The sequence below is a fragment of the Garra rufa genome, chromosome 10 (genome assembly GCF_049309525.1).
Source record: "Garra rufa chromosome 10, GarRuf1.0, whole genome shotgun sequence".
Lineage (NCBI taxonomy): Eukaryota > Metazoa > Chordata > Actinopteri > Cypriniformes > Cyprinidae > Garra > Garra rufa.
The window spans coordinates 28,676,446-28,699,754 of record NC_133370.1 but is presented as its reverse complement, the minus strand read 5'-3'; the positions used below and the strand labels follow the sequence as shown (position 1 = coordinate 28,699,754).

General features: G+C 35.0%; 1 protein-coding gene across 3 annotated transcripts; it reads left to right on the top strand.

Moving 5' to 3' along the window:
* The first annotated feature begins 3,207 nt into the window (after positions 1–3,207).
* plcd1b (phospholipase C, delta 1b) lies at positions 3,208–23,214 on the top strand. 3 transcript variants are annotated; one of them, XM_073848657.1, is made up of 15 exons: positions 3,208–3,427; positions 7,844–8,002; positions 11,162–11,390; positions 11,481–11,610; positions 12,581–12,809; positions 13,372–13,573; positions 14,186–14,330; positions 14,475–14,627; positions 18,181–18,324; positions 18,441–18,603; positions 20,016–20,132; positions 21,545–21,723; positions 21,845–21,977; positions 22,063–22,212; positions 22,625–23,214. In XM_073848657.1, exons 1-15 carry the CDS (start codon positions 3,400–3,402, stop codon positions 22,714–22,716), a joined length of 2,253 nt encoding a protein of 750 aa, XP_073704758.1. In that variant the 5' UTR covers positions 3,208–3,399; the 3' UTR covers positions 22,717–23,214. The 3 variants fall into 3 exon arrangements, with proteins under 3 accessions (XP_073704758.1, XP_073704756.1, XP_073704757.1); XM_073848655.1 differs by lacking the exon at positions 3,208–3,427 and adding an exon at positions 6,951–7,241; XM_073848656.1 differs by lacking the exon at positions 3,208–3,427 and adding an exon at positions 6,955–7,241 and having other exon boundaries at positions 18,444–18,603; positions 22,625–23,213.
* The last annotated feature ends 95 nt before the right edge of the window (positions 23,215–23,309 follow it).

Genomic DNA, 23,309 nt, shown 5'->3' with positions numbered 1-23,309 from the left:
CTTATAAAGTTCATTGTGAAAGCTAATAGTACTTGCAACTGAACTTATAAGCAAACATTGTGATTTTATACAGCGGCTTTGATCTTTTTAATGCACTTCTAATGTGGGTTTCATGAGAATACTGTAGCTTAAATCATAAAATACACAGAAACTACCACAGCCTGAGGAAAAAATCCTTAAAAAACTTATTCTAAGCTTAAATCAATCACTAATCAGACACTGACATTTGTGAAATTGAAGACTCATGAAATACATTTGTAGGTGCTTGTCTTTTTTCTTCTGACGGGTTGGTCTCTTTTGGTTAAGTCTGGCTTATCAGGCAGTAATCAACTGATAAGCTGCCTTTTAGAAAGTTGAAAAATGACTTTACAAACATACTTATCATTTTCCATTGCCTGTTTGCCTGCTCACAAATGAGTCAAGAGTCAAAAGCAAAGCTTTACAGTGGTGGTTTGTTCAGAAAGCATCTGATATATTTTATGCAACAAAAAAACAAAAACAAAAAACTTGTGGAATGTTTGCTTTACACTCAGCTGTCACACAGCAGATCTGAGAGCTAAGTTCCTTGATCGCTATCAATCTACAGGAATTCCTCCACAAAAGCAACATTTAACTTTCTCCAGCCACAGTATTTATACAGAAAAATACCTCAAACCACAGAGGACCACAATCATGTGAAATGATAACCAACACAATTAGGAAGAGGCCCAAGAACACTTGAAGTTTTCATAGGTCTGTTTGAAGAAAATGAGATGTTTGAGAAATTAAACTGTTTGAGTATTTTTTTAAATAGCAAATGAAAACAGACAAATTTCATTCATAAATCTCAAACAAATCTCTTGACTGTATACAGCTGAGTTCAAAAGTTTACATCCCCCTTTCAGAATCTGCAAAATGGTAATTTTACCAAAATAAGAGTGATCATACAAAATGCATGTTATTGTTTATTTAGTACTGACCTGAATAAGATATTTCACATAAAATATGTTTACATACAGTCCACAAGAGAAAATAATAGTTGAATTTATAAAAATGATCCTGTTCAAAAGTTAATACTATGTTGTTACCTAGTGATAGTTGTAAATGAGTCTCCTGTTTGTCTTGAACAGTTAAACTGCCTGCTGTTCTTCAGAAAAATCCTTCAGGTCCCACAAATTCTTTGGTTTTCTAGCACTTTTGTGTATTTGAACCCTTTCCAACAATGACTGTATGATTCTGAGATCCATCTTTTCACACTGAGGACAACTGAGGGACTCATATGCAACTATTACAGAAGGTTCAAACGCTCACTGATGCTCCAGAAGGAAAAAACTTGCATTAAGAGCCGGGGGTGAAAACTTTTTGAATTTGAAGATCAGGGTAAATTTAACTTATTTTGTCATCTGGGAAACATGTAAGTATCTTCTGTAACCTCTTAGGGGCAATACTAAATAAAAAAAGTATGATATTAAAGCAAAATAAAGGAATGTACACATCTCCAATTTGTTCAAAAGTTTTCACCCCCTGGTTCAAATACACAAAAATGCTGAAAAAACAAAGAATTTGTAGGACCTAAAGGATTTTTCGGAAGAACAGCGGCCAGTTTAAATGTTCAGGACAAACAAGGGACTCATGAACAACTATCACTAAACAAAAAACACAGCTGTGGATCATTCAGGTAAGAACACAGTATTACAAATCAAGGGGATGTAAACTTTTGAACGGGGTCAATTTTATAAATTCAACTATTATTTTCTCTTGTGGACTATATGTAAACGTCTTTATGTGAAATACCTTATTCAGATCAGTACTAAATAAACAATAACATGCATTTTGGATAATCCCTCTTAGTTTGGTAAAATAACATTTTGCAGATTATAAAAGGGGGTGTAAACTTTTGACCTCAACTGTATATCTTCCAACATATAAGATATTTTATATATCTTCTGTTTATATTTTTATATAAACTCCACCTTATTCTTCAACGCAGACTATGGGCAAGACTTTCGGTCTATTAGCCGCTAGAGGGTTTGCACTTACGTCACGGTTTGGTCAGTTACCCGGATGCGTGGCTATATTGGCGATATTCAGATGTAAACAACAGCATTGATTGCACGGTTAATGTACTACTGAATACATTGTTCTGCTAATTTATGCTGTCTAAACCATGAGAAAAAAAAACGTGTGAAACCTGCTAAATCATATAGAAAAGGGCTTAGTAAGCAGAAAAAAGGACGCAATAGTTTGACAAACTAAATTAATAGGTGGTAAAGATACGTGCAAGCATTGTTAAGATATTAGCCTAATATTTCACCTGTATCTGACCGAAAGTGAAAAGAACAAACACGAATGTTCCTCAGACAGTTTTTACCACTATTCTCCTTGATTTGTTACAACTTTTGTCAGTCTATAGTACTCCAAATGTTTATCCCGGTCCTAACGATTAGTACGGCCCAAAACATGATAATAATTGACCATTTTCAGCAGCAATAATCAGCAAAATATGCGAGTTTCATTCAGTTCAGTGGCATTGTATGTTCATTCAGTGCTGCCAATATATGGCCGATTGATGACGCATCATGAAAACACTTTATAATAACGAAAAATAACAACATGCAGTAAATGGTAAAACTGTTTGCACCACAAACCAATTTGCAATATCACACAGCTAAACAAGCTGTTTTGTACAGCTAAAAATAGCTGGAAGCAAATGAGAACGGTAAGCCTGACCCATAAAATTTACAAATGGCCATGTCTGTTCTTGTGGGAAAAATAAGGTGGAGACACTCTAAAAACAAAAAGTAAGCGTTTTAAGTTTAAGTGTTAAATTGTACTAAATGAAAAATTTGTACAAGTTAAGTGGGCAACACCTTTTGACTTTTGAGGTTAAAAAACAGTTACTCATATTACTAGCTCACTGTTGTCCAGCCTATAAATTATTAGAGCCACCTGGCAGATTCACAACACTAATAGTGCACATTTGCTCTCAGCTGACATAGTGTCTACAGCTGTAATTACAGGTGCAGCACGTAGTGGACGTTTAAGAACTGCTTCTCCAGTGTAAAACAAACCAAACATTCAATCTCAGTCTGGATTTGCTTTACTGTTTGAGCAGAATTCATCGTGACCCCTATAGGCAAACGAAAGCACAGCACGCCGTTATAAGATGCTGAAGTGATCAGTGGGAGTGGCTCATCATGAGATACCTTTACTGAGACGATAGCAGCCACAGGCAGGTAATCTGTACCTGTGCCGAGAAGGTTGGGGGAATAGAGCAGCTCTCAGTTTCGTCTGTTTTGCGCCAGCGAGACTTTGTGCGGCGTTTTATGTTGTTTCTTTTTGCGTCTCAACTCCTGGAGTCGAAAACACTGGACAGTTTGTGCAATAGGAGGATATAAAAGTCTGCTGTATTTACGAGAAATGGAATCCAACGGCACTGCTGAGAAAGGTACGTACTGCTGAATGAAAACTAAAACGGAATTTTGCTGGGACTGAACTGAAATGATTCCGAAATGCTTGGGTGCGTCAAACAAAGTCGACAAACTTCTGAGAGTTGAGTTTGAGAGCAGTGAATGTTCAGACCTGTTCACTAAACGCGCTCTTGAGTTTCAACCACGCGCAACTGAATGTTAACCATTACCAAACACGATCCCTCACGCACTATTTATGAAATACATTTCATTTTACGGTCGATGTTGTAAACAACTAAAGATGATCCAAGTTATATTTATTATATTATATGTTTTGCAAATCACTTTTTTTTTTCAATCAGGTATTTCTGTGGATGATAAACGAATGGGTGGTGTATTGTGTAAATTGAGTTAGAGGACATAATACGGTTGCCACACCCTTAGCAACTTTGTATTGTCATGTGTTGGGTGTATTTGTCCATCTCTTACAGTGTTCCAATTTTGCAGCAATATAATAACCTACTAGACTTTCTATTGAGGATGGGGCACAGGAGAGGTGTCAGTAGCCTGGAGCAACATTCCGTCGACTGTCTCACATAACATCCCTTTCATTACTTTAGTTCCTCTGTCTGAAATGTCTGTCAAATTATAGGTTTACGCACTTCTTTAAACCAAGGCTCAGCTCATTTTACAGTGTTTTCTTTTTTAAAACAGATCACGGTTTTAGAAAAAAAAGTGGCAAACATTCTAAAAAACAGAGTATTCAGTTTATGCCCCCCCAGAAGGTCATAATATGTTACTGTAAATGTGACCTACGTTTGGGTTCTTAAAAAGCCTAAGGCATCTAAATGACTGTGCTTGTTGTGTACACAAACCTTCTGAATCTCCAGTATCTCTGTCATCCAGACGGATATGAATAGGATCTAACTGTCCTCCTTCTCACTGAAATGGCAGCAGGAAGCAGCCTGTGGGTTTGTGGGGACAGATAGACCCACTACAAAATTGTCTTAATATTTAAAAAAGAGAACCACTGCAAGTGTTTGCTTTCTTTAACAGAAAGCTGTCATGCATATATACTTATTTGAATCTGAAACAAACATAATACAATGTCAACAAAAGACAGTTAGGGCAGGACTTTGTCCTAGTGGGCATATAAAAGCTGTTGTGCAATTTACAAAAGTTTACAGTGAAAATTAGAAACAGAAATCTAGAATGAAATTAAACATTTGTTTAAATAACATAAATTTGGACTTTATCAGTTTTATTTAAGTATTATTTACTGTTGTAGTATTTATTCACATTGTGAATCAGCTCTTCTGGTTTTCATTTTAGTTTCAAGTAATTTTGTGTGCTTTTGTTACTTATTGTCACATGATCCTTTGCAACTCATTCTAATATTCTGGTTTGCTGCTCAAAAAACATTTATTATTATTATTATTATTATTATTATGTTGAAAACAGCTGAGTTATACTGACTCCAGCTTTTTAGATCAGATAAATGCAGATCTTTGCAGAAAAAATTTACTTAACTGTTTCCAATATTGATGATGATGATGATGATAATAATAATAATAATAAAAATAAATGTTTCTTGAACAGCATATCAACATAGTAGAATGATTTCTTAATGATCACTGAAGACTGGGGTAATGATGCTGGAAATGCAGCTTTGATCACAGGAATAAACAACATTTTTAAATATATTCAAATAGAAAACAGCTATTTTAAATGGTAAAAATATTTCAAAATGTTACTGTTTTTGCTGTACTTTGCATCAAGTAAAAGCTTGGTGAGCACAAACAAACCAAATATTTTACTGTTCAAAAACTTTTGACTGGTAGTGTATTTCTATTTAACTTTTAGTTTATTGCTTTTTTAGTAATTTTAACATTTGAGTTTAAACTTTAGGTGCCAAGTTAGAAGCCACGATTAAAGGTTTCATTTAAGATATTAAAAAATATTCTTCAATATTCAGATTTTTCAGCTTTATTTCAGTTTATGAAAATGACATTAAAATAGTAAAAAAATTAAATAAATTAATAATATATATATATATATATATATATATGTATATGTATATGTGTGTGTGTGTGTGTGTGTGTGTGTGTGTGTGTGTGTGTGTGTGTATGTGTGTGTGTGTGTATATGTGACCCTGGACCACAAAACCAGTCTTAAGTCGCTGGGGTATATTTGTAGCAATAGCCAAAAATACATTGTATGGGTCAAAATTATTGATTTTTCTTTTATGCCAAAAATCATTAGGAAATTAAGTAAAGATCATGTGCCATGAAGATTTTTTGTAAAATTCCTACTATAAATATATCAAAATGTAATTTTTGATTAGTAATATGCATTGTTTAGAACTTAATTTGGACAACTTTAAAGGTGATTTTCTCAGTATTTTGATTTTTTTTGCCCCCTCAGATTCCAGATATTCAAACAGATGTATCTCGGCAAAATATTTTCCTATCCTAACAAACCATACATCAATAGAAAGCTTATCTATTGAGCTTTCATATGATGTATACAACTCAGTTTTGTAAAATTTAACCTTATGACTGGTTTTGTGGTCCAGGGTCACATATATCGACATTGCAGTACAAAAACACCACTCTAAATAGGTAAAAAAAGACATTAATTTGATACCCACCATACAACTGACACTAGTGAGAAATTATATTCAGATGTAGTCAGAGAGGAAGTTGATGTTAATAGGTTAGTTGAAAAAAAAATGAAAAATGAATTCTGTCATCAATTACTTGCCTTCATGTTGCTCCAAAGCTATAAGACTTCATTCATCTTCGGAACACAAATTAAGATATTGTTGATGAAATCCGAGAGCTTTCTGACCCTCCATAGACAGCAAGGGTCTTATTTTAGGTTTATTTTAGTTGTTGCTTAACAACAAGTATTCTCATAGCTTCATAAAATTATGGTTGATGTCACATGGATGTTTTTCAATGTTTTTGGTACCTTTCTAGACCTTGAACGTGGTACTTGTTGTCTATGGAGGGTCAGAAAGCTCTCAGATTTCATCGGAAATATCTTAATTTGTGTTCCAAAGACAAACGAAGGACTTACGGATTTAGAATGACATAAAGTTGAGTAATCAATGACATAATTTTCATTTTTGGGTGAACTATCCCTTTAACACATATGTAAGAGGCTAATATTTTTATGGAAATTTTCACTTGATTAAAAAGACCATGCCAAATGCCACCAGTGAGGCATTAAACGCTTTTCTGAAATTAAGAAGGCCCTGTATAATTCTGAAACTATCATTATAATATAAAAGCATATCAAGGGTTAACATAAATCCTCTAGTCTAGAGATTAAAGGATGAGGTTTGGCGCGTGGCTGCTGTGTTTGGCCTGGCGAATGCAGCCACAAGATGGCGCTATTGTTTCTGCACAGAAAGGCACGCACAAGCCCAACAGGTATTTCACCAGCTGGTAAGCAGGTGTAGTATTCGCGATTGGCGCTTTCGACTGTAGTTTTAAATATACTTTTAATAAGCATACTTATTAAATCTTTCTTTAAACAAACACCCTTTAAATATCGTTTGAATTCACCAACAAATATAGGCACTTGATAAGATCGGGTATCACTAAGGATGAACTTTGGATTAGTACACGCCCCGAATCCGCGGACAAGAGAGTAAGCGACACAACGCAAGACCGCAGGTCGCTGGGATATGTGTGTGGCTCTCTTATTCACGAGCAGTTTTGGTTTTTGTGCGGAATATTTACAATATGCAGTGTGTACGAAGACAACCAGCGCGGACCAAGTCTCAAGAGTCCTTATACCGCGCCCAGGTGAAAACAACAGCGAAAAGCAACATGAAACGTCTAGGTAGGACCACGAATTTATCAATATGTGTAATCTGACAAATTGACCTTTCATACTTGCCGTTACAGTGACACCCAGTTGATTTTAAGATGTGTACAGTTCATTGAAAACCACCATTTTAAAGGAAATTGTAAAAGCAATTGTCTCACTTTAGTAACTTGCCTATCTAGAATGCAGTGCAAGTTAGGGAGTTATTATCGTAAATGCAGCGAGAACATATTTCACCTATTGATTCATGGTTGTGTTTAAATTACTCATAAATGCACACCACGCCTTTGTAAATAATTCATGTGTAATATGGCAGTTTGACCTAAAGCCCGGTCCAGGTTGGTGTCAGGTGTCTGCAGTATGAGTTCAAGTCTTTTTAGGCACTCTTTTGTCTTGTACATAAAAGTATAAGCCACGTTTTCTTCCCCAGCAGCTGGATTCATTGAATGGGTGGGTTCCTTCCTCAATTGGACCACAGAGGGGCAATACAATCCTTTTGTTTGTTCTGCCTTTATAAAAGGATGTTGTGATGTGGGAAATAACCCATAAATCTGTCTGTTAGAATGAGCTTTGAATGAATGACGACGTGAGCAGTCTTGCTCTTGTCCTCCCTGCAGGTTTGGAGGGTGACAAGGACCTTCAGTTCCTGATGAATGGCGGAGATCTTTTGAAAGTGCGTTCGGGCTCGTGGAAAAAGACGCGCTACTACAAACTGCAGGAGGACTGCAAGACAATGTGGCATGAATCCAAAAAGGCCTTGAAGTCCAAACAGACATGTGAGTCCCTAAAAGGATGTGCACAGGGGTGTGTCAGTAAACCCTTTCTTTGCATGTGCGCTTGTCCTGCACTGACCTACATTGTGTTTTGTTTGTCAGTGTGAATGTTGATGAAGGTCTCTCACAGAAGTTACTCTAATGCTTCCTTCCTCACATCCACATTTTTAAGCATAACCAGGGTAGAATAAATGCGTAAAGACTGTGTATAATAAGTTGTGTATAATATGCACAGGCAGTATAACTTTAATGTCTGTGACAGAAAATTAGATTTATTCATAATGAATAATATTTTTTGTTTTGTGGCCACAAAATCAGTTGGACTGAGCGAGGCAGATGTTTACTGGGTGTAGTTCAACAATATTGATATTTGCAGTACTTTAAAGATATTGCTTGTGACTTATTTAACTGATGGCAAATCTTTGAGACAAGAATGATTCTTTATTGATGCCCTTTGTTCCAATGTATACTGCCATTTAAAAGTTTAGGGTCTGTAAGACGGAGATTTTTTTTTTTTTTTAATTAACATTTTTATTCCGCAAGGATGCATTAAATTGACTAAAAGTGGTAGTAAAGATATTTATAATGTTTCTGTTTCAGATAAATGCTGTTATTCTGGCCTTCTGTTCATCTGAGTCTCCACAAATATATCATAAATATAGCACAATTGTGTTCAACATTGATAGTAATAATAAATGATTCTGGAGCATCAATCAGCATATTAAAATGATTTCTGACAAAATATTTTTTCATTAAAAACTGGAGTAATGACTGTCGAAAATTCACGGGAATAAATTGCACTTTAAAACACATTACCTGTCAAAAGTGTTTTGGGCAGCAAGATTTTTAGTGTTTTTTTTTTAAAGAAGTCTCTTTTGCTTACCAAACCTGCATTCATTTGATCCAGCAGAAGTACAGCAAAACTATTTTACTATTTAAAAAAACTGATTATTATTTGAATATGTTTTAAAATGCAATTTATTCCTGTGATCAAAGCTAAATGTTAAGCATCATTGCTTCACTCACATGATCCTTCAGAAATCATTCTAATATTCTGATTTGCTGTTCAAGAAACATTTTTTTATTATTATTATCAATATTTAAAGAGTTGAGTATTTTTTGTTGTTGTTGTTGTTGTTTGTTTTTGTTTCGGGATTCTTCGAATAGAAAGACCCAAAAATCTGCATTTATCTGAAATAAAAAAGCTTTTGTAACATTATAAACTACACCATTTAAAAGCATGGAGTCAGAATCATTTTTACATAATTTATATAATGTATAATTATAGAAATTATTACTTTTATTTAACAAGGATGCTTTAAAATGGTCAAATGTGATGATCAAGGCATTTATAATGTTACAGAAAAATTCTATTTCAACTAGATGCTGTTCTTCTGAACTATTTATTCATTGAAGAAACCAGAAAAAAATCTCAGCAGTTTTCAACATAATAATAATCATAATCAATGTCTTTTGAGCAGCAAATCATAATATTAGAATAATTTCTGAAGGATCATGCAACACAGTTATTTTAAATAGTAAAAATATTTCAAAATGTTACTGTTTTTGTTGTACTTTGGATCATATAAATGCAGGCTTGGAGAGCAGAAGAGACATTATAAAAGCTTACTTGACCCCAAACTTTTGAACGCCTAGTGTATTTTTATATCACTTCATCTTTGCATCATAATGAGAGATTTTGTTTAATGCTTTGAAGCATTGCAGAGAAGATCATTTGCATAGTTTTTAAGTGTCATTAATTAAAAGGGCTATTAATGAAATAATATTTCTCCAAATTAGCCATTTGTGTACAAGTTTGTGTTTTACTACAGCACATTAATGTGACCTATGCTGTCAAACACAAGCCCGGGGCTATGTTTAAAATGTATGTATATTTTTCCTCAAAGTATGCAAATATACAATATCAAGCTTCCAAAGCTCTTTTCCTTATGCATGACCTCTTCTACATAGAATTTTCATATGCATATTACCGTGGTGATACAGCGCTTAACAGCAATCCCTAGTAGAAACAAAGGGGGGAGAACTTGCTTTTAGAAAATGTCTTGTCTTGTGATTCGTTTTACTTGTTTTGAGCACAAATTACTTTAAGCATTCTTAAAAGATTTTTACCAAAATATAAAATTGAGTTACTGAGTAACATCAATTTTGCAGTGAATTACAAATTTTGGACATGCACTACTGGTAAAACGCTTTTGAGCAATAAGATTTTTAATGTTTTTTAAAGTCTCTTCTGGTCATTTTCGCTATTTAAAATAACTGCTTTCTATTTGAATATATTTTAAAATATGATTTATTCCTGAGATTTCTAAGCTGAATTTTTAGCATCATTACCCCAGTCACATGATCCTCCAGAAATCATTCTAATATTGCTGCTCAAAAACATTTTTATTATTATTATGTTGAAAACATAATTTTTTCATTTTTCTTTAATTAATTGAAAGTTCAAAAGAACAGCATTTATCTGAAATAGAAATCATTTGTAACATTATAAATGGCTTTATCATTATTCAATCCATTTCAAGCGTCCTTGCTTAATAAAAGTATTAATTTCTATAATTTAATCCCCCCCTCCCCACAAGAAAAAATACTATTATACTGACTCCAAGCTTTTGAATGGAATAGTGTATTTTACAAAAGCTCTTTATTTCAGATAAATGCTGGTCTTTCTATTCATCAAAGAATTCTGAAAAAATATGTACTCAACTGTTTTAAATATTGATAATAATAATAATAATAATAAATGCTTCTTGAACAGCAAATCAGCATGTTAGAAAAATCTCTAAAGGATCTTGTGACACTGACAACTGGAGTTATGATGCTGAAAATTTAGCTTTGATCACAGGAATAAATTACATTTTAAAATATAAAGAAATAAAATATATATAGAGAGAAAGCGGTTATTTTAAATAGTAAAAATATATCACAATTTTACTGCTTTTGCTGTATTTTTAATCAAATAAATGCAAGCTTGGTGAGCAGAAGAGAGTTCTTTAAAAGAAAATATTTTGACTGGTAGTGTAAATCATCCAATATATATGCTCACCATTTTATTCATCATACAAATGTTATTTTTGATAATATTGGGAAGGCCATGGAGTATTTTTTTTTTTCCTTATGTTCTTGTATCTGTCTCTCACCCAGTCTCTGTTGAGGACATTGATGAGGTACGAACTGGTCGGCAGACGGAGGGTTTGAAGAAATACACAGAGGACTCAGTGGAGGGCCGAGCGTTCTCCATCTTGTTTAAGGGTCGACAGAAAGGCCTGGACCTGATTGCTAGCTCTGAGGAGGAAGCCAAGAAATGGGTCGGCGGTTTGGAGAAGGTCATCTCAAACGTTAAGAACCTCACTCTGCAGGAGAAAAGAGAGCAGTATCCTTTTCGAACGCCTGTGATGTTTAGGTGTCGCTCAAACATTTTCTTTCAAATTTATTTTTAATCGTCCTTACATCATAACTTCAGCTGGATCTACAGTTGTATGCGTAAAGCAGATAAAAACTTGGATAGCAAGATCAGTCAGAAAGAGCTGAAGAGCTTTCTACACACAATTAACTTTGAGGTGTCTGAAGACTATGCTGAAATGCTCTTTCAGGTAATATTTTACCTATCCATAATGTTGTTCTCATAGTGCTACATCTCAAAAAATGACACTTTAAATAATGTTACATGTTCTTCTTGTTTAAAGTCCCATTAGTTAAAGGAGAAGTTCACTTCCAGAACTAAAAGTTACAGATAATTTACCCCCCCCCCCCCCCATCATCCATGATGTTCATGTCTTTCTTTCTTCAGTCATGGAGAAATTGTTTTTTTAGGGAAAACATTTCAGGATTTCTCTCCATATAGTGGACTTCTATGGTGCCCCCGAGTTTGAACTTTCAAAATGCAGCTTCAAAGGACTCCAAATGACCCCAGCCGAGGAAGAAGTGTCTTATCTAGTGAAACAATCGGTTATTTTCTAAAAAATGTACAATTTCTATATTTTTTTTTTTAACCTCAAATGCTTCAAGACAGGGTATGTCAAAAAACTCCCATCTCATTTTCTGCTCCAACTTCAAAATCGTCCTACATTGCTGCAGAAGTACCAACCCAGTGTTTACAAAGTGAACATGCAAAGACCATCAAACAATGTAGCAAAACAGCGATGTAGGATGATTTTGAAGTTGGAGGAGAAAATGAGATGGGAGTTTTTCGACATACCCTAACTGTCTTGAACATGAATACACAGTTTACGCAGAGCTAGACAAGATGAGCATTTGAGGTTAGAAAGTATATAAGTTGTAATTAATTATTTATTTAGTTCTTTTTTTTTTTTTAGAAAATAACTGATCATTTCACTAGATCAGACCCTTCTTCATCAGCTGGGATTGTTTAGAGCCCTTTAAGGCTGCATTTAAACTGCATTTTGGAAGTTCAAACTTGTAGTCACCATAGACTAAGATTAAAAAATGCTGTGGTTTACATTGTTAGTTTGTTAACTAGTCCTAACAATTGGAATCTTATTATAAAATGCTACCCCCGCAAGCAACAACTTGACTGGAAACGTCCCATTTCATCTCTTTCAGAAATGTGACCAATCAAAGTGTGGATTCCTTGAGGGCAAGGAGATTGAGCTTTTCTATAAGACCCTGACGCAAAGAGAAGAGATTGATGTCATCTATGGAGAGTATGCAAAGACAGGAGGTCTCATGAGCGCCACTGACCTGCTGAACTTCCTGTTGAATGAACAACAAGAAGAAGTGTCTCAGAACGATGCCCTTCAGCTTATTGAGAAATATGAACTTGATGAAAATGGTAATGCCTCTTGCTTGAGTTATTCTTATTTGTAAGCTTTGGATAAAAACATCTGCTATCCACTACCATTCAAAATGTCTGAAGTCAGTAAGTTTTTTTTAAAGGGGACATTGGATGCCCAATTTCCACAAATTGATATGATTCTTTAGGTTCTTCATGAAATGTCTGCAACGTATCTTGATAATTTCCTCAATGGTGGTGTAAAACAACACCCTTTTTTTACCTATTCAAAAACAGCGCTGTTCACCATAAATCATTTTGGTGCATGTATCTTTAAATGATAATGAGCTACTATTTTTGAAGGATCATGTGACACTGAAGACTGCAGTAATGTCTGCTGAAAATTCAGCTGTGCCATCACAGCAGTAAATTACGTTTTAAGATATATATCTAATGATATTTCCCCAAAAGCATTTAAAACATCTTGCCAGCCACAGACTTTTGAATGATAGTGAAAAAGTGACACCAAGTAAATGAAATTGCATTTAGTTTCAGTCTCAAGGGGGAAAATGCAAGTAGAACTACTTTGAAATCACATGTCTGTGTTTTGCATTTTTTGTAGCCAAAGCCAAACAGCAAATGACAAAGGATGGCTTTCTAATGTACTTGCACCAGCCAGAGGGGCTGATCTTTAATCTGGCTCATAAAAGTGTTTACCAGGACATGAACCAGCCTCTCAACCATTACTTCATCTCCTCCTCCCACAACACATACCTGCTGGAGGACCAGCTCAAAGGACCCAGCAGCACTGAGGCCTACATAAAGTAATCATGTCAATCACTTAAAGGACAAGTTCACTTCCAGAACAAAAATTTACAGATAATTTGCTCCCCCTCTTGTCATTCAAAATGTTCATGTCTTTCTTTCTTCAGTCGTGAAGAAATTTCAGGATTTCTCTCCATATAGTGGACTTCTATGGTGCCCCCGAGTTTGAACCTCCAAAATGCAGTTTAAATGCAGCTTCAAAAGGCTCTAAACAATCCCAGTCAAAGAAGAAGGTCTTGTCTAGCAAAACAATCTGTTATTTGTCTAAAAATATATACTTTTTCATCTCAAATGTGCATTTTGAAAATTTAAGCTCAGGGGCACCATAGATGTCCACTATATAGGGAGAAATCCTGAAATGTTTTCCTCAAAAAGCAATTTCTTAATGAATGATGAAAGAAAGACATGAGCATCTTAGATGACAACAGGGCGAGTAAATCATCTGTACGTTTTTGTACTGGAAGTGAACTTCTCCTTTAATATTTGTTTGTATTTTAATGAAATAGCTGCATAATTTGGCACTGGTTACATAATGAATGTATCTGAATTAATTCACCTTATTTAAAGCATTCCTTGTTTTTGGAGTACCAAGTTGCATTGTCCTTCCACAGAGCACTTCTAAAAGGCTGCCGATGTGTGGAGCTGGACTGCTGGGATGGATCAGATGGAGAGCCGGTCATTTACCACGGATACACTCTCACCTCAAAGATCCTCTTCATAGATGTGATCAAAGCCATTAAAGAATACGCCTTTAAGGTAAAAATATTAATAACAAGGAATGCAAACAGCAAGATAATATAGTGACGCATATTGTTTGTTTTGGGACTTGTAGAGCTTGTCCTTCTGGTGCACTTTCCATGTGTGCCTGAATGTCAACAATGTGGTTGTTGTTTTTACCAGACATCCGAGTATCCTGTGATCCTGTCTGTGGAGAACCACTGCAGTGTGGAGCAGCAGAAGATCATGGCTGAGCACTTGATCTCCATCCTGGGTAGCGCTTTGGTCACCAAACCCCTTGGAGATCAGATGCCTACATGCCTCCCTTCCCCAGAGGTTAGTGATTGTAAGATGTTAAGGTGCAGTAATCCACTAAGCCATGTTATACATACATATTCAGTTGCAAGACTATGAAAGGGATGCTGTACGTTAATGCGGTTATTATAAAATAAAAAATGGGAAGCTCAGAAAGCTGAGTATGAGAAGGTTTGTTTTGTAATAATGACAGCAGGATCACAAACAATCACTCTAATTACACACCTATTTGCAAATAATAAATTAAATGGACATGACTTAAGTCAGACAGTGGAGATATAAAAGAGACAGTGGAGTAATATGAGAGACATGAAACTAGCACAGTGTTGGAGATTGGTTGCCAGGAACGATGATCAAAGTATTTAGTAGGAATGCAATTAGCCAAAAATTAGTTTTTTTGTTGATGATAACGATACCTGGGGCCAGTTTCATAAATATTGCCACTGTGTTAAAGGGTTAGTTCACCCAAAAATGAAAATTCGGTCATTAATTACTCACCCTCATGTTGTTCCAAACCTGCAAGAACTTTGTTCATCTTCAGAACACAAATTAAGCTATATTTGATAAAATCCAAAAGCTTTCTGAGCCTGCATAGACTGCAACTGACACATTTAAGGCCCAGAAAGGTAGTAAGGATATTAAAATAGTCCATGTGACATCAGTAGTTCAACTTTAATTTTATGAAGCTACAAGAATACTTTTTGTGTGCGAAGAAAACAAAAGCAACAATTTGATTAAAACATTTCTTCTCTTTTCCGTCTTCACGACGAACAGTCAGAATGCCACCTCATGCGTTAACAGCACCACATGTTTGAGACTGACTAACTGTTGAATAAAGTAGTTATTTTTTTCTTTGCACAAAGTATTCTTGTAGCTTCATAAAAATACTTCCTTTTTTGCATTGCTGTCTGTGTAGAGTCAGAAAGCTCTCGATTTCATCAAAAATATCTTAATTTGTGTTCTGAAGATGAACAATAGTTTTACAGGTTTGGAACGGGTGAGTAATTAATGACAGAATCCCTAGACTGTGTGTTAATAAATAATTCGACCAATTAGCAGTTAGCCAAGACGTGATTAATCTTACTTTTCTGACTCAAATTGGGCCAATCTATCTTTATCTGTCTTGAAGAAATTAAATTATATGACTAACCTTTTAAGAATAAACTAAGCATTTTATGCAACTGGCCCCATGAAAACTGTTAAGAACGTATGGACCAAGATAAACTTAATAAAAAAAAAAAAGTAAGTACATTTAAAAAATATTTTATAGAATTGTGTGTGTTTTAAATATATTTTATTTGTGATATTATGTTGTTGAATGTTTAATTTGTATATGCCATATAATAGCCAATGAAGCTGAAATGGCAGTAAATTTAAATACAACCAATCAACGATACCTGGAACTGAAGATCCAATATCTCTTCAATCAAATAAATAAATACAGTAATGTCGGCGGATAACTGATAATTGGCAGATATTACAATTTAAAGATATTTAAAAATAAATAAATAAACTCAATTATTGTAATGCTATGTAAATATTACATTTAACATTAAACGTGACCCTGTCTGTAAAATCCAGGCTAAAGTCTCCAAATTTCATGTTAATTTCACTATGATTTCAATGTTTCACATGGCCTCACTCAGTCATTATTAAAGATATCAAGCCTTTTATTTTTCAACATTTAAACAAAATTAAATTTCAACATTTAATAATTATTGACCTAGAGAGTCTAGCGAATTGCACTGCAGTGTTTTTTTTCCCAGATTGAGCAAAAATCCTAGGATTAGTTCGCAAAAGTAGGCTTTTTACATTTTCTCAATCATTTAACAAATGGTTTTGATTGACAGCAGTGGTTCTAGAGGCTAAGTTTTTCAAAATGAGGTGGTCTGTCGTATGATATGAATATCATATATGTGACCCTGGACCACAAAACCAGTCTTAAGTCGCTGGGGTATATTTGTAGCAATAGCCAAAAATACATTGTATGGGTCAAAATTATTGATTTTTCTTTTATGTCAAAAATCATTAGGAAATTAAGTAAAGATCATGTTCCATGAAGATTTTTTTGTAAAATTCCTACTATAAATATATCAAAATGTAATTTTTGATTAGTAATATGCATTGCTAAGAACTTAATTTGGACAACTTTAAAGGTGATTTTCTCAGTATTTTGATTTTTTTTGCACCCTCAGATTCCAGATTTTCAAATAGATGTATCTCAGCCAAATATTGTCCTATCATAACAAACCATACATCAATAGAAAGCTTATTTATTGAGCTTTCATATGTTGTATACATCTCAGTTTTGTAAAATTTTACCTTATGACTGGTTTTGTGGTCCATGGTCACATATATGGTTGAAAAACCTACAATTGTTAATGCCCTTGAAAATGTGATATCACAGACCTTTTAGGCCGTGAGTCAAACAGGCCAACAGAGTTTCTTTCCGATTTCTCCTCTGTTAAGCTTGTTTAATAGGTGCTCAAAGTTCTACAGCAGCTGTGTTTTTTGAGATACACAAATGTCCTCATAGCTACTTGTGGCACTTTAGACCAAGTCTCTACGACTTACGGTTTGGTCTGCCTGTGCTTGAACCCCTTAAAAGGTTTTCACATCTAGGGGCACAAATTATTAAATTACCTTTTTGAAAAGTTAAAAATTTAAAAAGGCTGTCAGTGCCATTAGCCTTGTGGGCAGCGCACCGACATACGTCCCGTGTTCGAATTCCGACTAGAGGACCTTTCCCGATCCCGCCCCCTTATCTCTCTCTCCCACTTAGCTTTCTGTTTAGAGTCAATGCACACAAGAGTATATGCCGTTTTATTGAGATGATCCAAACTGCAAATTGAATATTTACTTAAAATATGTTTAAATGAATTTAAAAGATCAAAGCAGTTGATTTAATCTAGTAGCCGTGGCTTTAGACGTGAGACCAAAGAGTTTTCCAGCCTGTCTGAACAGGAGATGCTTTCAAGATGGAACTCTGTGGAATGTGTGGAATTTCTGCAGCTGCTCTCCGTTTGAATTCACAGCTGCATCTCAAACTCTTTCAACCATTCACAAAATTACAAATGTCAACTCGTCAAAAACACAAGACTGACACCACTTCAGCACATTAGTTATGCTCACGTGCAGCACAGATATGAAATGAGGAAATGGCAAATGCAGAGTTATGCGATCATGTTGGTTCTTTTTGGTTTTGTGGTGACCTGCTTTTAAAGACTCTGCTTTGGGTTACTATGGTGACTCATGCTTTGCCTGCAGGGGAGCGGGTGATTATCATAGCTTACATAAGGTTGTTTTCCATTGCCCTCAGTCAAGGTGTGGCTTGTCCTGGTCACTGTCACAGTCAACAATAGAAACTCTGCTGTTCTGCAAGGTATCAATTACAGCAAAAGCTGTACTGGTGTAAAAGAATTCAATTTTGAAAAAGAAATCAGCAAAAGCAGGCAGAACATAAATGACAAATAACATGCATGACTTTGATTGGATAGAGTAACTTGGATAAAAGCATCTGTTAAGTGTTTAAGCTGATAGCTCCGATTTAATGGCTGTGTCATGTGTTATTTAGGAACTCAAAGGCCGGTTTATAGTCAAAGGGAAAAGGCTAGACAAACTTGAGGGCATATTTTCAGAGGAGTCCAAAACAGCAGAGGAAGAAAGTGTGTCAGAGGAAGAAGATGATGAAGGTGAAGAAGACCAGGAAAAGTCTAACGTGAGCTGATTTCTGTGCTCTCTTTCTTACATATATATTTTTTTACTTTCCATGGTCACATACATATTTTCTTTGTCAAATTTTTGATTTGATTTTATAATTGCACATGCCCAAAGCAGAAATCAAAGTCGCTGAAGTTGGCGAAAGAGCTATCTGATATCGTGATCTACTGCAAGAGTGTCCACTTCCATGGGTTTGAGGATTCCCGAGAAAAGCAGTCTTTTTATGAGATGGCCTCCTTCAAAGAGGGAAAAGCTGTGACGCTGGCAACGGTATCAGGTGTGATGTAATGACTTGCGCCACTCAGACACAACACAGGCTATTAAACACAAGTTTATGTCATGAAATGTAGACTTGGACTCTGTCCAGCTGCAGAGATTTATTACACTGCAAAATACACAGGCAGACAAGTGCAGAACGTCACAGTTGATGGTTCTGCATGAGGGAGACCTTTGGCACACAACTTTGAATATGAAAACGAGCGGGTGACTAACAATGAAAGGAGCCATTCAGGTTTTTTCTTTCAACAGTTTATTCGACAGCAGAAAGAGAGACACAGATTTTATTCATAAACATAAAATCTATTCAAATATAAAAAGGATCTCTTCAAGTCTTACAAATTGTATTTTTAGCAATTTAAGTAAAATATGGCAAAAAGTTGGCAAGAAGTGGTGAAAGACTTGTGAAACTCAAAGTGGTTACAGCATCTAAAATAATATACACTACTGTCACAAACATTATTTTAAGTAATTTTGTTCAGCAAAGATGCATTAAAGTTCTTAAGTGTCAGTAGAGACCTTATTGTATTACAAAAGATTCCTTTTTTCAAACAAATGCTGTTCTTTTGAACCTTCTATTTAAGTTTCTAATTGCCAAACATATTAGGCAGCACTTTTTTATACTTTTAAGGAATTTTAACATTGATAATTTTAAGAAGAAATGTTTCTTAAAGGATTAGTTTAGTCCAAAATGAACATTTCCTGGTACTTTATTCACCCTTCCAAGATGTTCATGTCTTTCTTTTTTCAGTCAAAAAGAAATTAAGGTTTTTTAGGAAAACATTCCAGGATTTTTCACCATATAGTGGACTTCAATAGGGATCAACGGTTTAAAGATCAAAATTGTAGTTTCAATGCAGCTTCAAAGGGCTCTACACGATCCCAGCTGAGGAATAAGGGTCTTATTTAGTGAAACGATTGGTTATTTTCTAAAAATAAATAAAAAATGATACTTTTTTGCAAAAGTAAAGACCCAGTGTTTACAAAGCAAGTTTGCAAAGAAAGTCAACGGCCTTTTTCTTCAGTCAAAAAGGAATTAAGAACATAATATTGGATGACATGGAGTTGGGTAAATTATTAGAATATATATATATATATATATATATATATATATATATAATTTTTTTTTTTTTTTTTTTTCTGGAAGTAAACTAATCCTTTAAGCACAAAATTAGCATTAAAAGTAAAGCCTTACCATCACAGAAATATATATATTTTTTTTAATGTATATAAAAAAAAAAAGTTCATTTGTAATATTTCAGTGTTACTAAGGCTGTATTTTCTGCAAAATACAGTAAAAACAGTAAGCATAAGATACTTTTTATTTTTATTTTGCCAAACAGAAAGGCAGTTGATTTTAGGTCAACTATCCAAACAAATAACTCTGCTAATAATAATTTTGTTCTTTCACAGCAAACGATTATATCCATCACAATACAGACAAACTGAGCCGTATTTACCCAGCAGGAATGAGGACGGACTCCTCAAACTATAACCCTGTGCCCCTGTGGAACGCAGGCTGTCAGATAGGTAACGAAGACATGAATTTGATACCCAGCATACAAATGACATATTCAGATGTAGTCAAAATGTAAGTTAATGTTAATAGGTTAGTTCACCAAAAAATGAAAATTCTGTCACACCCTAAGACTATGGTTGATCTTCAGAACACAAATCAAGATATTTTTTGATAATCCGAGAGCTTTCTGACCTTGCATAGACAGCAGCGCAACTGAAATGTTCTTAGGCCGAGAAAGATAGTAAAGGACATGGTTACAATAGTCCATGTGACATCAGCAATAAATCAGTGATTTTGCTTTCATTTGATTATCAGAAAAATTAAAACAAGAATTTCTGAAAGAAAAAAAAAAAGATTGTAAGGCCCTATTGTTCAAAATGTTGAAAGTTTTGGACTTATTTTTTCACTTAAATAAATATTTTTGTTATTACACAAAGTATAGGCTAAAGTACCAGGAAAGAAGTAATGTTGGCTACTGGCAACCAGCAATCTGTGCAGAAATAAATATTATCAGCCAAGTACTTTGCAACAACCTCTGACCTGTGGTCAAGCCGTACTTCTGGGCCATACATTAGCTTGACCATTCACTTAATCGACAATGAATGGGGTTTGAATTGAGGATTAAGAGATAATTAAGTGTATATTGTGACTTTAGACTTATGTTTACATTTTAATTATTTGAGTTTTCCATGGTTGTTGACATTTCTGTTTTAATAACTGAGGGGATTATGATCAGAGGCAAGTTAAGTTTAAAATAAAAATGCTTGAGTGTAATATATTTTTCTCCTGGTCCTTATTTTAAATGGGTCATAAAAATATCAATAATTATCGATATCGACCGATATGAAACACTGATATCGTGATATAGTTTTCAGCCATATCGCCCAGCCCTACTGGTAATTAGTTACTTTTATAATGATGTAACTCAGTTACTAACTCAGTTACTATTTGTGAGAAGTAACTAGTAACTATAACTAATTACTTTTTTAAAGGTACGTGCCCAACACTGGACATCAGTGGTTCAACCATAATGTTATGAAGCTACGAGAATACTTTTTGTATGAAAAAACAAACAACTTTTTCAACAATTTCTTCTCTTTGCACAAAAAGAATTCTCGTAGATTTATAAAATTACGGTTGACCCACTGATGTCACATGGGCTATTTTATTGATATCTTTCTGGGCCTTGAATGTGGTAGTTGTGCTGCTGTCTATGCAGGGTCAGAAAGCTCTCGGATTTCATCGAAAATATCTTCATGTGTTCTGAAGATAAACGAAGGTCTTACAGGTTTGGGAAATTCATGATTTGTATGAATGAGTAGGTGAGTAGGTCATGTCAGGTATTTTCATTTTTGAAGGAAAACTCTCTTTAAAGTTCTCCAAACCTGATTGTAACAATCCATTTTGTCTCCCTTTTCTCCAGTGGCCCTCAACTTCCAGACGCCCTGCCCAGAGATGGACCTGAATCAAGGTTTTTTTCTTCAAAATGGACAGAGTGGTTACAACCTCAAGCCTTCTTTCCTACGAGACCGAGACACTAAGTTTGACCCCATCAATCTCCCTCAGGGACCGTGGTTAAAGAAAAAGTCCCTTCATTTGATGGTAAGTTTATCTTACCCCATGGACTGCACCTTTGTGTCTTGTCAGTTGCTTATCTATAATATTTGATAGGTTTTTTTCAATTACAGTGTTACATGTGCACTGCGGTTTCTGTGTCTAATAGGTGATCTCAGCCCAGCAGTTGCCCAAAGTGAGCAACAGGAAGTCGTCCATTGTTGATCCAATTGTGAAAGTGCAGATCTACGGTGTGCCAGCTGACACGACTGCAGCGGAAACACAGTCCATTGACAATAATGGTACAGTAACTCCATAAATGTGCTCAGTCACGACTCCTCTCAGGATTAAGACGTTGCCTAATCGCTCTCTATTGTATTTTTCAAGGGTTCAACCCCATGTGGAATGAGAACTTCAAGTTTGATGTTCGTGTGCCAGATCTAGCCCTTGTGCGCTTTTTGATTGAGGACTACGACTCCACTTCGAACAATGAATTTATTGGCCAGTACACACTTCCCTTCAACAGCCTAAAGAACGGTTGGTTTGTTAAAATACATTGGTCTGTTATCAATTAAAAAACATTAGCTTTGATGCCTTTGAGGCTTTTAGTAGACAACAGCTACTGAAAGAGCTTACAAATGGCAGAGACAAGAAATGCTAGATCCCATCCTGACAGGATGTAAATGGATGTGACGCTGAAGGAGTTTCTCAGCGTGGATTTCACTCGATATCCAGGGGCGTTTAGACTCCTTTTTAGCTCTTTCAGTAGCTGTGGTCATCGTATCAGTATTTTATTTTTGTAAATTCCTCATGTTTTCTACTACATTTCAGTAAGAGACATCATTTACGTTGTTGTAAGCCATACAAGTCTTAATACCCGGGGTTCCCTTTAAGCAGAAATCTGTATTGTTATTGTAAGTTGCCTATTTATGTTTTTGTTATTCCACAGGATATCACCATGTGCCACTGCTCACCAAAAATGGAGACCTCCTTTCCTCCGCTGGGCTTTTTGTTCACATCATGGTTATGGATGCAGAATAAGACATGATGGTGCAGGTTTCAAACTGTATCTGAGATGATTCTCGTGTGGCTTTATTCAACAGCGCAGACGTCCCGAAGGGTTGGCAAAACATGAGGCAGCTTAAGTGATTTTAATGGGTAAATAAGAAATTGTGGGAATAGAACAACTTGTTCAAAGTTGTTATATGATGGTCTTACATTTACTTTTTACGATTTGTAAAATACATTTATATATTTTATTATGCCAAATAGATTGTTAGTCGTAGTTAAACTAAGCAGTTTTTAGATAATCAGATTTTAGAGGAATAATTTGATGGTGGAACTAATAAACAGGAGCACTCCATCCTCTGCGTACTTTCTCTAGATACTTTTTTTTTTTTTTAAACCAGCATTGGAGTTTTTGTCTTTTATGTAGTTATTAAGAGTAGTAGTTATGTTTCTCTGATACTCATAAAATCAGTGATTCTGATGAAACGCATTGCGAACCGCATACATCCATGTAAAGGCCAAATAAATGTAACTTATTAAAAACCGTAGTGTTTAAGTTCTTATGTTGTAATTGTTTCAACCAGAGAAAAGAGGCACAACGAATATTTAATTAATATAAGCTTGAG

What these genes read in the sequence shown, in the direction of transcription:
- plcd1b (XM_073848655.1), top strand. Translation starts at nt 7,142, where the DNA reads ATGCAGTGTGTACGAAGACAACCAGCGCGGACCAAGTCTCAAGAGTCC. An exon ending in CTTGAAGTCCAAACAGACAT is followed by an intron (nt 8,003 to 11,161) that starts GTGAGTCCCTAA and finishes TCTCTCACCCAG; the next exon opens with TCTCTGTTGAGGACATTGAT. An exon ending in TTAAAGAATACGCCTTTAAG is followed by an intron (nt 14,331 to 14,474) that starts GTAAAAATATTA and finishes TGTTTTTACCAG; the next exon opens with ACATCCGAGTATCCTGTGAT.